Below are 15,306 nucleotides of genomic sequence, written 5' to 3' on the forward strand. Positions count from 1 at the left end.
GCATAGAAGAAACTGGGTTTTTTTTTTTTGGCTTTTCTGAATGTCTGTTTGAATAATTTGCCAAGCATTTAGTATTTTGATAGACCCTTGGCATCAGTTCTGCAAATTGGATGTTACAGTTGTTAACACTGATGATTTAAAGTCCTCAACCATAAGTTTTAACACCCTCTGGCTGAATAGTACCTGATGAGTCTGGCGCTCACGGAGCAGCTATTTTTTCCCCAGATCAACTCCTAATGCGCTATGCCAATATAATTAGACGCCAAACATCTCAATCAGGAGGCCAGCATTCCGTGTTTCTCATGTCGTTCACCCAAAAATCTCATTCCAGCCGTCCCTTCCTCCCGGCGCGGGTCCGCGCTGCAGCCGCTCCCCAGCAGGTGGCAGCAGCGCGCCGCGGCCGGCGCCCGGTGCTGTCAGAAAAAGGAGAGTTGCAGTGCGGTGTCCCGTGTGTCACAGTGATGGTGTGTCATCATCTGGGAGACGTTATTTGTGTCTTAAATGGACTAAGAAGTCACCTATCACTTTCGTGTCCTGAACATAGCTTTATTAAAAGCAGAGTGCTTCTTATCATCTACTACTCAGTTTAAGAAAGTAAATTCTCTTCCAGTAAGGCCACAAGGAATCGTGATCAACCCGTCTATCTTGAGCTGCTTGCATTGATAGCTGTTTTGAGTAAAAAGGTAATTTTAGAATTGCCAATTGTATGCTAGGTTGTTCCAATGGTAAAGATTTCAATTTATCTCTAGGCAAATTCTGTAAGTTGCTTGTTTAACTTCTCTGTTAAACTTTTTGTGCCTCCCTAGTTTGCCTAGCTTCAGATTCATCTTATGTTTTTTTTTATCTTCAAGATCTTTGTTTCTATGCTAATTATGGAAATTTCCTGTCTTTTCTTTTTGTATTTTCTGTTCTTATTTACAAGTTACCTAATTTGCCTCAAAGTGTGTTTCCAAGTATATTTTGACATTTATAGACTAAGTGTAGTAGATTGATAGTACTTTTGCCCTTTGAGCCTGCATTCAGCTGGGGTCTTTTTTGAAGTTGTATCTCACCATGGAAGTTTCCAGTTCTGCAAACATTGCTTGTTTACATTTGGCACATATATATATGTGTGTGTGTGTGTGTGTGTGTGTATGAATATGACTGCTTCAGTTCAATAAATGACTTATTTGCCTGTGCCCTACTCACATAGCAGTAAAGGTATCTTGTCACTTACTGCTTTAGATCTGCCATGCCCTCAGTTCATCTCACTTACTTATTCTTTACTGATGAAAAAAATATGAAATGGTTTGGAAATAAGACTGATGTTTGCTTAAATATAAATGTTTTTATTGTCTGGTTCTGTATGTGCACCAATAGGAATTTGTCTTGCTAGTGCTGTGAATCCCCAGTCACATCTCCATATGAAGAGTTTAACAGAGCCCTGGGAAAAGATTACATCTATGTTAAAATCCAGGCACTGACTTGTGGCCTTTAACTAAATTGATCTCCATCTCCTGAGTTAAAGCCTCCAAAAATTGTACTGGAGACTCATATTCCAATATCTTTTTTTCCAGCAGATACTGCTTTGAAATACAAGATTGATAATAACAGCTGTTCTCCTATTGAGAAATTATTCAATTTAGAGGTTATTGATTAGAGCTCTTCAAACTGAACTAAGGTTTTGTCCTGTGGAGCAAAATGGTTCTGGCATCTACATGGCAGTTTTCATTCCACTTCACTTGTGCTTTCCTTTGCTGACACCTGCACAGCCCATCTTACCCCAGCTGTGAAGGCCTTGCCTTTCCCAACACAGTGGCCTAGTTGAGTAACTCTGGTGTTGACATGCTCTTGAATATCTGCTTGATGAGTTTTTCTGTCCTTTTAAGCACTCTGCGTGTGCTGGGGTGTGTCTCGATGTGTGGAGCTTTCTAAAATGTTAATGCTGGAAATGTTTATCATTTGTAGCTTAAAAAGAAATAAAAAAAATTAGCCTATACAGGTCTACCCAGTACTCTACAGATTTTATACATTTTTTCTTACAGTTTAGTAACACAGGAAATAAATTAATCCCCTGTGGGCAACAGAATGTTTATGAGCTAGTGGATTCATATACAGTGTTTAAACTATGGCTTTTGCTGTACATTTTGAAGTATATTGATACTTATATGTAGCTGAAAAAATACTTGGTAAATAATAAACAAACCTTTCTTTTCTTTAATGACTGTCAGAGGTACTCACTGGTTGGGGACATTGGTCTTGAAATGCTTGAAAAAAAATATGCAGGGCTTCCAAGTCTGTACTTGCAAATACCATCCTTCAAAGAATAAAGTGATATTTCAGAAGGAGCTTTGGGTTGCTATACTTCAATGAATATCATTTATTAGTGCTTTTTGGTTGTTCAGTAGTTAAGCACCACTTTGCCATGGCAATTGAATGCATTTTTTGGCTTTAAAAACCCCCATAAATTGCAGTGGGTACTTTTGTCCTAGCCCCAAAAAATTAAAACGTTTGTTTACTACTTTTCAAACTTACTGATCCTTGTGGCTAAATTGGGCCAGTGCATCAAGCATGACTGTGTGTTAGCTGTGGAATCTGTATGATTGTTACTTTCTGAGCAAACTCAGGAAAAGAATTGCTGATCATGGATCTTAGGTTATTTCTTACAAAGAGCTTATAGCTCTTTTGGACTGCAGCATATTGCATCTCCTTTCACTCTGCTTGTGTGGCTCTGAGAGACCAGAAGGGAAGGTTCCTGTTCATTTGCTGCCTGTATGTCTCTGAATGTGCCAGCTGAATGGTGAGTTGTGCTTCATCCTGAGAACTTCGAAATTAGAGAATTGCAAATATTTCTTGTTTCAACTTTATGTTTTCCAATTCCTGTGCTTGCTGAAGAATCTGCATTAAAAATACAAAAATTAGTAAGCAGCTGCTGATTAGGATGCTGGGCTAAATTCTACATTTAGTGAATTGACAGTTAATGTCAAAATGGCATTCTGTTTCAGGAGACTAGTAATTGCTTTAGTTTTTGTGGACACTTGGGTTTGCCAAGGTCATCTGGCTTTCTCAGATTCTTGGGTCTACAAGATTTAATTCTCATATCTTATTTGTGTCTATTTTGAATATATTGTTCTTGAAGGAGGAGGTCATGGCAGGGGGAGAAGTGCCTCTTCTCCAGGCAGTGATGTCATTAGTCATCCCTGTTGGAAGCAGTCTTATTCTAGATATGCCCAATCTTACAAGGTCACTGCTACATATTCTTATTCAACCACTTTCTTGGTGAAGTTAAAGCATGTGTAGGTGTAGTCCTAAAAATGCAGGCTTTGCACCTTTGGCTAAATTGGGCTTTTAGTTAAAACTGTTTGTGCCAAACAAAATAGAACCAGTTGGATGCTATCAGTGGTGTTGGATCAGTCTAACACATCTGTTCTTTTCAAGATAGTCCTGTTCTTGCTTCAGTTATTAATGACTTTAGTGATGCTTTGTCTACCATTTTTCTGTGTTTCTCATCAAAGAATGCCTTAGGCATTCCCCATGTGTGGGTATCTCAATTTAGCTTCTGTAAGAAATGCAAAATTTTTGTGATGAAACATTCAGTTTTCTTCCCAAGCCTCACCGATTAACTAGATGGTTCTGATATTGCTATTAATATTCCTACCTTGCTTTGTCTGCTGAGGGACTTTTTCCTCTTGCATTTCGTTGAAAAAAGGCTCCAAACTTGCATTTCACACACTGTTCTGATCCTACATTTGCATGTTGAGTATTCTTTAAATGAAGATTATGGCCTGGGCTCAAAGCTCTAGGGTTAGCTTTTTTGAAATGCTTTTAGTGCTTCTGGACATTTTTACAAAACCTTTTGGTTTACATTGACTACACAGATGTAACAGAACATGATAAGAATTCAGTGGTTTTCTTAGATTTGTTAGCAGCCTTAATAACTGATAGCTCAGGGATCCAGCTTTGAATGTGCCTCACTTCCCTTGCTGAGTGCTTCTTCATCGATCTGTTTCAAGACAGACTAGGGCCTGCATGTTTCACATGCCTTCAGCCCATCCATGTTACCACTCCTTGCTCCCTTGCACAGCTTGAATTCCCGGTTTTCTTTTCTAACATTCTGCCAACCTGATACTGGCCTGGAGTTATCAAAGTGCCGCTCTCTACGGCTCCTTGAAAGCCAGGTCAGTCTCTTCTCCCAGGCAGCCAGTGACAGGACAAGAGGAAATGGTCTCAAGCTGCTAGGGGAGGCTTAGTTTGGACATTGGGAGGAATTTCTTCACAGAAGGGGTGATTAGACATTGGAGTGGGCTGTCCAGGGAGGTGGTGGAGTCTCTGGAGGTGTTTAAGGAAAGACTGGATGTGGCACTCAGTGCCATGGTCTGGTCGACACGGCGGTGTTCGATCACAGGGTGGACTCGATGACCTCAGAGCTCTTTTCCAACCTAAATGATTCTGTGCTTCTGTAATTCCTTCATGGTTTATTCTTACTGTTTCTTAAGTTGCAGAAAAAAGCCCTGCTGATAATTTGAGATAAATCCACAGACAGACTTTGGGAATGATGTGGAATGATGTGTGTAGCTCTTGCTGGAATCGAGTGCTTTTATGCACTCTAAACCTGAATGCACTCGAATGTGGAGGTTCTGGTGGGTTCCTTACCTGGGCCTCCTGTGGCCAGTGCCAGCTCCTGTTGAGATGGGCAGTGGGATTGTCCACATCTGGAGGATTTAAACACAGTTCCTGGCTTCTCTCAGGTTGCAGACTGCTTGATGTGGGGATATGCTTTGTTCCACTAAAACACAGGAAACTTGTGCAGAAAATGTGTTACCAAATTGAGCTTCCTTTAGGTTTTGTTTCTCAGCTTTACTACTAAAAATAAGAGGCATATTTGAGCCCTCAAATTTTGCTGCTTGTGTACAACTGTAGGTGTATGTATTCAAGTTACCTTGAATAAATTCATCTGAAAGCTCTGGTTTAGTCCATTTTCATCCCACACACAGATTTATGCATGTAGATGCCCGTTCAAGGCCGTGAAAATGTGTTGTCTCCCAGTTGGATGGTAAATCCCAGTTCAGGTTGCAAATCAAAATGGAAAGAGCAGTGTTAACTTCTTTTTTGGTGCATTGCCAGCGAGAGTTCTGCATCAGCATTTCATGGTCCAACATTTTCCACGTTCTTTCTTTCCCCTCTTCCCCTATGTGTGAAATTTCAGCAGATTGTTATGCAAAGCAGTTTTGTGTCTCAGTGTGACTGGGGAGACAGCTGTTGGGCCTAATGAGGAGTGCGAGCGCCACAGCATTTCTGGTGATTGAGACCCACGGAGGGAGCAGGATGGTGGAGGCCAGGCACTGGTGTGTGCTGAGGAAGTGCCACGCTGTCAGCTGGAAGTACACGCTCGGCTGCTCCCTATGACAAGATAAATGAGTTTTGCTGGGGCTTGGCGGAGGCAGAAGCTTTTTTTGAGAATAGTTGTAGCACACCAAACTCCCTGTGGGACTCACAGTTTGAAGTGTCATAAGACTGCTTCCTCTTTGCTTGTTTCTTTCTTTTTTTTCTTTAATGTCCTACAATACCTGTCATCTTTTTGAGTTATTAAAAATCTAATGTCTTCTAGCATTCAATTAACATGGGGGGCTGATGATCTTTTGTTGACACTTTTTATTAATTTAGCCAAGGGGATGTTAACCAGAGTTTTATCAGGGTTAGAACAAACTGAAGACAAATACAAACAAAAATTAAATCTAGCCACATGAAAATAGAGGGAAAAGGCTTTTAATTTTTGTGATATGGATGGGGTTATGGAGCCAATACTTTTGAAAGGTTATTTGCTTATTGGCTGCTTCTGTTAATTTCTTTCTTCCAACAGACCTTGGTCTCTTTCTTCCTTCTCACCATTCCCCTTTAGTTGGGCTGAAATCCTGGTTTAGTTTATAAGTAGGAAGCGCCCTTTCTTCTTGCTACTATTTTGTTTTAATTAAAAAAACCAAATAAATACAAAACCAGGAAAAAAAATTGCTGAGATGCATCTGTCATATTAAGAGATGCCCCAGTTGGAGTACCAGAGGAGACAGAATGTAATTTGTACTGCATAAGATTTATGAGTGCAGCACTTGCTCATGTTTTAGGTCTGTAGTGTTGAGCATGCTTTTGAATTTAGATGCATGTGATTTTTTAAAATATCAACTCATTGTGTTCCACTTTAAAGTAAAAAAAAAAAAAAACCAAAAACCCAAAAAACCACTTCATCTTTACTCTGATGATAACCCTCCCCAGAGTTGTCAGGTTTGTGAGAATGATACTGTTTTGGCCTTTCTAGACTTGTTATGTTACTTTAAACTTCAAGCCTTGCAATCCTATTTTGAAAATGAGATGTCTTTGAGAATTGAATTGAGTGTTTCCCTTAGAAAAGTCATGCTTCATTTTTCTAAAAGCACAGGGAATGTTATGTAGACATCCCATATACTGTTTGCTTTGGAACTGGCACCAAAATTCTTGGTCATAAACACTGGGTTCAGTAAGAAGTGTTTTTATATTTAGCCATTAAATTCAAAGCTCCTTATGTAAAAGATTGTTTTCATAGTCCCATGTGCTTGCAGATAATGCCCATCCCAGCCTGCAGGGCCTTGCAGGGCTGAGCTGAGGGTGAATGGAAGGCTAAGACCACTAAGCACCTTTAAAGTTGTCACTAAAAAGAGACCAGCAGCTTTCCCTTTGCCTTTCTATCTCTTGCCCTGTTTCCAGAGAGCTACAGAAGTATTTAAATACAATTTTATTTTACAAACTTTTTCTTGGTGTACCCAGTAATATCTAAACAGTTAAGCTGAAAGAGTAAATTAAGCTGGAAAGGATTTTGTTATCTTTTGAGAGTCTTTGGAGGAGCAGGAAGGATTGAGCTAACCTGGGGTTGGCATTCTGTTTTCCTGGCAATAGTTTTGAATGTTTTCATTTAAAAATGATAAATCTAAGGATTAGAGAACCTTATGTGGTCAAAGAAACTTAACCATGTTTGAAAGTAATAAATGATAAAGCAAACCCAATATGAGATCAAAGAAGCTGGAAAGCTCTTTAAAGTTTTGGAAAAAAGCACCCAAAAGTGGAGGGTTATTTTAAGACAGTTTCACAGCGTATTCCAGCTGTAATTGGAATAAAATGTATGATGGGGAAAGAGATCAGATTTGTTTGTTGGCAGCAGAGTACTAAAGCACAGTATATTCATTCACCTGGAGATTTTCTATGACTTGAATTCTTTATGCTGTTGTGTGCTAGGAAGTCTCGCAATGTGTGTGGAAATTATGGAGATAGAATAGAGAATTTTAAACTTGTAAACTTTGCTTCAAATGTATTGCAGCAGTGTAGAGATTAGTAAAAGCCTGAATTTTCTTTTTTCTGAGCTTCTATGTGTACAGAACTAGTGAGGAGTGCAGATGTTGGTAAATTTAAAGTTGTTTGGGCTGGTGAGAGACAAGTTTGGTGGTAAGAACATGCCAGCTGTATTGCGCAGCAGCTTGATTGCATGAGTGAGTTTTCTTCCCAAATAAGATGGTGCCTGATGAAAGAGACTCAGCAGTTGTGGCCTTCATGTATGTTTTAACTTTTTGACTTCTTGTTCATAAAGTCCAGAAGATTATTCGAAGACCTCTTGGTTCTTTCTGTAATCATCTCCCTGGTGGCTTAGCTGCACTCTAATAATGTGTTAGGAAACTTGGTATCATGAAAAAAGTGGGCCTTCATCCTAATTAAAACTTAATTTGGTGTCAATTTAAATTAAGAGGCTTGCATAAACTGGTCCATTGTGACCTGGCTTGTGCTAATCTTAATCAGCAGCTTGGATAGGACATGAATTCAAATTTCTGTAGAACAACTAAAGTGACAGTAACAACTGACAACTTAAATTAAAATTACTAAGTTCTAAGAAATTGATGTGCATGACCCAAGTTACAAGATAGGTCATTAAATCAAATCTGTAGAAACAGAATTGAGAGGCCTTCCTTAAAAATGCTTTATTAGTACATTATGTGGGCAGAAAATAACTGGCTTTGAGTTGGGAATTCATACAATTACTATGAAAATTTTAGTACAAAAGCTTTTAATTGGTTAATATGAAATAAAGTATTTAAAAATAATCATAGAATCATTGTGAAAATTGTTAGTTTGAGCCCAATATATTGATGACATACTGTTGTCTGAAGCTGTAAATGCAAAGATAATAAAATCCTAAAATAAAATTCTTTCTAAAATAGCTTCTGGAAGTAATATGTTGCACTTTAATTGCTAGAAATATTCCCATGAGTCTTTGTCTGACTGCCCTTGTGCATTTGTAGGCATGCTTGGTAAAATTTGAAGAACTGTATGCTTGTGCTTCTTACTACAACTTGGCATTTTTTATTTGATTCAGACTTTAGCTGCTTGTAAAACAGGACTAGAAATCACAATTAGAGATTGTTAGTTGCTGTAGCTATTGGTAGTGGAGCTACCAGCTATACTGGAGTCCTTGTGTGTGGATTACAGCATGTTCATGTGTGTGTACAGAACAGCTTTAGCTACATCTCAGGTGTTTGGGACCTCCTCAGTATCTGTGCAGTGAATGAAAATGTCTGGGATAGTTCTACAGAAATCTTTGGATGGAAAGAAAAGCTTTGTTACTGATCTCAAATCATGTAAGAAGAAGATTTGTACTCTATGCTATTAATTCAGCTGGGGTTGTGTGATAAACCTGCTGGACATTAGTGCAGAACTTCAAAAGTGAATTCAAGTTTCAAGACTGGGCCTGTTTAGCTCGTGTCAGAATCAGTGAAATAGATCAGTGGAATCAGAATCAGAGTGAGTCTCTACTGTTGGGCTGATTCCCTTAGCACTTGAGCCACTCAAGCCCTGTTCACCTTAAGTGTAAGGTATATCTTGTAAGAATATTTTTTAATCCAAAAATAGCTGTTTGCAATTTTAAATTTCAGATTACTCTGCTTAAAAAAAAAGGCAGACTACATGTGCTAAAGGAAGCATGGGAGCAGGAAGTAAAACTTTAAATCAGATGCTAGTTTAATAAAGAAGTTTAGAGTTTGACATCTTTGTCTTTACTCCTGGTTGTTTAGCACTGTGACATCTGCAGTTTTCACTGTGGGAGACAACGTTGTTTCTGGTAGTGATGACCGTACAGTAAAAGTCTGGGATTTGAAAAACATGAGGAGTCCTATTGCAACGATCCGCACAGATTCTGCAGTCAACAGGTGAGCCGATCTCTGAGTTACTGTTTTGCTTAATTCATGCTTTCTTAATTAGTTCTTAATTTCTTTCACGTGTGGGAATGGTTTAAAGCTGTGCCACAGAGGTTTAGACTGGACATTTCTTTCCTGAGACGGTGGTCAAATCCTGGAACAAGTTTCCTAGAGAGGTGGTTGATACACCGAGCCTTCCAGTATTTAAGAAGTATTTGGACAATACCTTTAATAACATGCTTTATGCTTTGATCAGGCCTGAATTTGTCAGGTAGTTGGACTGGATGATTATTGCAGGTACCTTTCAACTGAAATAGTCTATTCTGTTAATTCACTGAATAGACATTTATTTTTTGTCCCTGAAATTAAACGTGAGATTTATAAGAATTTGAAAAAGGTCTGAAATGGTTCTATAAAATGCAGGTGTGATCAACATTAAGTTGTAGTAAGTACATTGCTTTTAAGAAATTTTCTATAAGAAAATACAGATGTTAAGGCTATTTGAGGATCTAGTACAATAGAAAATACCTTAATGGTTCAATATTTTTTTCTCTTTCCATTTGTGAATTCTAGCCAGGAAAAATTCAGCTGCATCCCTTCCCATGAGCCTAAATTTGTGCTGTCAGTTTCTATTTGCCAGGCTGGTTGTTTCCTCCCCAGCCTCCTTTTGTCCCTTCTCTGCAGGATTAACGTGTGCGTTGGCCAGAGGATCATCGCCCTTCCCCACGACAACCGGCAGGTGCGGCTGTTCGACATGTCCGGGGTGCGGCTGGCGCGGCTCCCTCGCAGCAACAGACAGGTACCTGCAACCTGCAGGGCTGCACTTCAGGGTGTCTGTCCTGCCTCAGGCAAGCCTCAGTGGCATTTGGTCTGTCTGGCTTAAAGCTGAGCAAATGCCGAGTGGCACTGGTCTGAATAAATATGCTGTTAGTTATTAAAAATAACCAACGTGCCCATGTGAAACTTTTTAAACGTTTTTATTGGAGTTGGAGATGGTGTTTCAAGTGAATTTCATCCTGATGTTTCCCCTTGCTAAAGTGAAACATGTCTGCCTTCACTATGAAATGGAAAAAGTGTGTAAGAGCATTTCTGATGTGTTTTAATGTCTCTGTTTGAATTGTGTCAGAAAAATGGCTCACTATGAGGTTTAATGGTGATTTTCTCATGGTAATTTTTTTTTTTTAAATTACAGTGTCTAGCTAGTTTATATATTCCAAGCTGGATGGGGCTTTGAGTAACCAGGTGTACTGGAAAGTGTCCCTTCCCATGGCAGAAAGGTTGGAACCATATGATCTTTAAGGTCCCTTCCAACCCAAACCATTCTGTGATTCTGTGACATGGAAACATAGAGGGAAAAAGTGAGGATCAGTTTTGTGAGCTCACCTTGTATGATTTGGTGATAAATTTTAATTTTTTTCTTCTGTGCTTATTCACATACATTCTAGATACATCCTACCATGTGATAAACCATCCTTGCTGCAGCCATCAGGTTTTGTGCATTTATGGCACTATTTGGCATGGCAAGCATCACTAATGGAGCAAATCAGACTAAGTGAAATTAATTGGATTATGTCACATAAATAGGTCTTTTTTGGGGTTGATTCAGCAGTTCTTGACAGAATTTCGGAAGGAGTTCTAAGACTTACTTAATCTCTTCTGGATTTTTTTCTAATTTAGATGGGATTTTAAATTTATTGTAGTCTTGAGGGGGTTTTTGTGTGTGTGCGTGCATGTCTTCTTTTCTTCCTTAGAAGTTCCATTCAGGCTGACACTACTGAAATCATGACTTTATTGCTTTTTTTTAACCTGAATGCTGGTTTGGACATTTTTGGACCCTATTTTGGACATTTTTGTTGCTATTGAACTATTTTCATCAGTATGACATTTGTCCTGCTGCAGTATTATGCCTCCTGAATTATGGACGATATGGACACTTAGTCTTGCAGGCTTGTTACAAAGTAGTTGCCAGCAAGTAGATCCTTATTTTAAGACTGCTTTTATAAATAAAAATGCTAAAATCAAAATTTGATTTGCTTTTGTAAAGAAAATGTAACTAGATAGCAAACAGACCTTGGAAAACTCAACAAATTTTGATGCACCTTTTTGTATGCATCTGTCCTTATGGATGCAGTGCTGGTGCTGAGGAGTCACATCATTATGCAGACTAATAGCTTGCAAATGCAGGTAACAATGACCTTCAGGATTCTCAAGGGCTGTTTGTAAAGAGTAGGCTGAGGATTGGCAGGGTTGCAGTTTGGGTTGCAGTTTGGGTTGCAGTTTGGGTTGCAGTGAGCTGTTGCCCGGCAGTTCCCAATCCGTGTCAGTAATGGTGCTGTCTCCCGCATGGTGGCAGGGGCACAGGAGGATGGTTTGCTGCTCTGCCTGGTGTGAGGACCATCCCATCTGCAACCTCTTCACGTGTGGGTTTGACCGTCAGGCCATCGGCTGGAACATCAACATCCCCGCTTTGCTACAAGAGAAGTGAAGTGCTGAGAGTTTTTGTGTTTGTGTCGCAGTGGACTTCTACACCTGGGCAGACTTTTCTGAACACTGGTCTGCTGTCGCTGTAAAAGCTCTTCCGTGAGAGGAGACTTGAGCAAGTGTTGTTCTTGTTACCACATTGTGCACAGTTTGCATGGGTTGTACAGAAAAATGTGATTTTTTAAGAATTAGTTTGTCTTGTGTATGAAATTTTATATTTTGGCATCCACTGGTCAATATGTTCACTGTTGCGTAGAGCACATCAATGTTCATAAGTTATTTAGCATTTAATAGTTACACAGTAGGGCATTACATTTGTGACATAAATGTGAAACTTATGTAATTACTGTAGAGAGTGTATACAGTCTGTTACGTTTTTCCATGACTCTACATATCTGCCTTGTGTTAAAAGGAATCTGCAGGGCTAAAACTTTGAAATGAAGTGTGAATTTCGCTAGTTGTATGATTGTAAACATTTTCCTATTTGCATCTGATTTGAATACTTTTTTTAGTGCTGCCATATAGTGCAACTTAACTCCATTTTTACTCCGGTTACTAGAGAAATAGTAGATTTGAGAAGGAAAATGCAAGCAACTTGTAGTGAGTGTAGACTGCCAGGTTTATTTTTAATCTTCTTTTGTACTTTTTATTTTGAAAAAAGAAAAAGATTCATTCTGCCCTTCTTATATAGAGTGATTCTGAAACCTCATCACATTTCATATTAGCAAAAATCCAGAATATTACAATTCTAATCACTGAAATCTAGTCAAGCAAATTCTGAAGCACTTTAGTTTATAGCTATTGTTATAAACCATTTATGAAAGTTTGACTTTACCAGTGAATGTGAGCTAACCTTTGTAAGAAGGATTAATACCTTTTGGTGATCTGCCCAGAAAGGAAATAGTTTATTTGGGGGTTGTTGATTTTGTTTATGTACCTACAGTGAGCATACTATTAATTGTGTTCGCTTCCCATATTTTTATTTTGAGCCAGCAATACAAAGTAAATGAGTACTACCTCAAAAATGAATGTTGGTCAAGATGCATCTAATCTCTCTGTAGCCTAGAAAAAGCACCTTTGGTCTCTGGCTGAAGTATTGTCTCTGACAGGAGAGGAAAGACAATCATACTGCATGTGATCCTTAGGGTAGTTACCACATAAAGCTAGTGGAGCAGTACGCTGTCAGCATCACGTGTCACCCAGTCGTGGCAGGGGCACTGCAGTCTGTCCTGTTCCAACAGGGGGTAATTAGCATAGCTCTCCCTTCCTTCTCCCAAATGCTCTTGCTCTGCTCTTGCTCCTCACTGTGTTTAGCTGGTTTTGCACTGGCAGTGGGGTGTTACTCTGCGGCTGCTGCTATCAGTAAGTGCAGGTGGCAGCTGGTGGCTTGGAAAGAATGGAAGGGCTGCTTCAGACAGACACTTGTTTTTTTGGCTGAAGGGAGATGCTGCCCCTGACTGTCTGACGTATCACAGTGTAAGACGAAGTGTGGGGGTAAGGAAGGGTGCACTCTGACAGTGGGAATCTTGAGGTTCATGGTGGCTTGGCAGATGTATTAGGAGCTTTTTGTCTCATCATCACGATTCTGTGCAACTACAGCTGTGCTCATGTCCTCTGCATCACTGTTTATAATGACATTAAGACATGTGTTAGCTGGTTCTCCTGTTAGCTAACATTTGTGTGGCATGGGAGTATAGTGGGATGGCATGGGATAATGAATGCATCAGTGAGGAATGGAAGGAAAATGGGGGTCCTACACATTGTTCTGGACTGTAACATTAAGGAAACTCAGAATATTTAATGGAGAATGTATGTAGTGTCTTTGTAGTACATGCCATCAGAGTGGTTTGATCCCTTGTTTTTTTCTGTTGTGGGGTTTGGAATTTTTTTCTTGAGATGCAAGATGGACAACTGTACTGAAGTAATTTTAAATACTACAACTAGTGAGGTTGCAGAAAGCAGCTGCAGAGTTTTAAGTCTTCTGGTGGTAAGAGTTAAATGATGGTGACTGTTTATTTTCATTTTTTTTCCTGGGTTTTTTGCTCTGGGTTAAAGCCATTTGATGTTGGGTTACAGGTTTTATTCCTTAAGAAAACAAGACTCACTTTCTTTTAGTTGGTAACAGAGAGAACTTTACAAAGGTTTATGCTGTTTTTAAAAAAAGAGAAAAGTGTCTGGCCAGTACAAACAGTTTCTCCAGTATGGCCTGCATGTAGGATCTGGACAATGGCTCTCCTTTATTACCTAAGGCAGAGGAGAGGGTCACTGGTTTTGGTCCTGCTAAACTAAAGTGTCTAAGCTTCTCTCATACATATGTAGTACACAACCACTGGACTCTATGCAGTTTAATCATCAGTGCTGCAAACTTTTTATATCACCAGAGGGACCATCCTCTGGCACCAGAATGGGTGATTATGTGGTTTCATTTTGAAAAGAATCAACCAAACAAGGTGCTAGAGCCACGTTCTTATGAGCAGGCTAATACTTAAATCAGCTGAACACTGAACTATCACTTAGTTTAGTTTTCTATACTGTAGTGAAGGGTAAGCCAAACTGCCATTCCTCTTGAAGCTAAACATATGAGCAGGGGTAGTGAATATACTACATTTACTAAATGTGTGGAAAACATTTCATGACTCTAAATGTTCTAAAGAGTGTTTTTTCAGCACTGAACAATGTCCAGCATTTCATTAAATGGAGCAGAGTTGCAGTTACAGTTTCAGTATTGTGCAGAATTTCACAGAAATCTCATCACTGGGCAAAACCAAGCTTCTGTGTCTTTCTCTCAAGCAATGCACATCAATTTTCACAAAGTTTGTGTGTACTTTACAATCAGAAAGATCTGGAAGGAAACATCTTATTTGTTGCCTAAATCTGTGAAAACTACCTTTTGGAAAAAAGAATTTATAAGTTATGTGGAACCACTTTTTATTATTCTGCTAATTTGTTTTTAGATGTAAAATGTTTTTCTTCATTACAATTCAAAATGCATTAAAACATTCAACAATTTTTTTTTGCAATTTGCTGTTTTTCTGTGTTGCATTAAGGTTACTGTTGATGTCAATATTTCAATTTTTTGTGGTCAAAGGATCTCCCTATTCACTTTCCACTCTTTTCTACTAATCAAGTTTGTTTCTGAGGCATTGATGGGCACAGTTTGGAAAAGAAGGCCAAGTCTGTTTATTATGGTAGGTCTTCTGTAGCACTAATGGTCACACTGCCAGTAAAGGGTGTTCAGGACTACGTTTGTACTGTCTTTTCCCACTCTGTATGAAAAAAATTGTAATTGCATCGTTATGCAGATTATGCAGAAGTTTCCATGACTTTTCACTCCACTATACAAACTGATAAGTCAAAATGAAATCTAGACAATTTTTTAATGTTTAGAATACAGTGAAAGTATTGCAAAATTACTTTGATGAGGAGAACCCCTGCTCAGTTTTTCTGTAGGTTAAAGGTAGGTTGCTTGTTGCACACATGTTCAAACCAAAGCTGTGTAGTGTTGGAGTAAAACACAAAGCACTTGGTGTTGTAGAAAGCCTTGGGTTTCAGAAGCCAAGGCAGAGTCTTGCCTGGTACCTGAGTGCACCTTACTCTCCTTCAATGTGCTTTAGGATCCCTCATTGCCACATTTGGGATT

At 39.1% G+C, this 15,306-nt stretch overlaps 1 protein-coding gene across 4 annotated transcripts in view; it reads left to right on the plus strand.

The window, feature by feature from the left end:
- WDR37 (WD repeat domain 37) overlaps positions 1-14,676 on the plus strand; it is a 44,368-nt gene extending 29,692 nt beyond the window's left edge. For all 4 annotated transcript variants that reach the window (XM_038127461.1, XM_038127460.1, XM_038127458.1 and 1 more), the window contains 3 exons: positions 9,063-9,197; positions 9,870-9,984; positions 11,539-14,676. In XM_038127461.1, the coding sequence (XP_037983389.1) occupies positions 9,063-9,197; positions 9,870-9,984; positions 11,539-11,670 (382 nt within the window). In that variant the 3' untranslated portion in view covers positions 11,671-14,676. The remainder of the gene's footprint in view (positions 1-9,062; positions 9,198-9,869; positions 9,985-11,538) is intronic.
- Positions 14,677-15,306: the final 630 nt, after the last annotated feature.

Source organism: Motacilla alba, chromosome 2 (genome assembly GCF_015832195.1).
Source record: "Motacilla alba alba isolate MOTALB_02 chromosome 2, Motacilla_alba_V1.0_pri, whole genome shotgun sequence".
In the NCBI taxonomy this organism is placed as follows: Eukaryota; Metazoa; Chordata; class Aves; order Passeriformes; family Motacillidae; genus Motacilla; species Motacilla alba.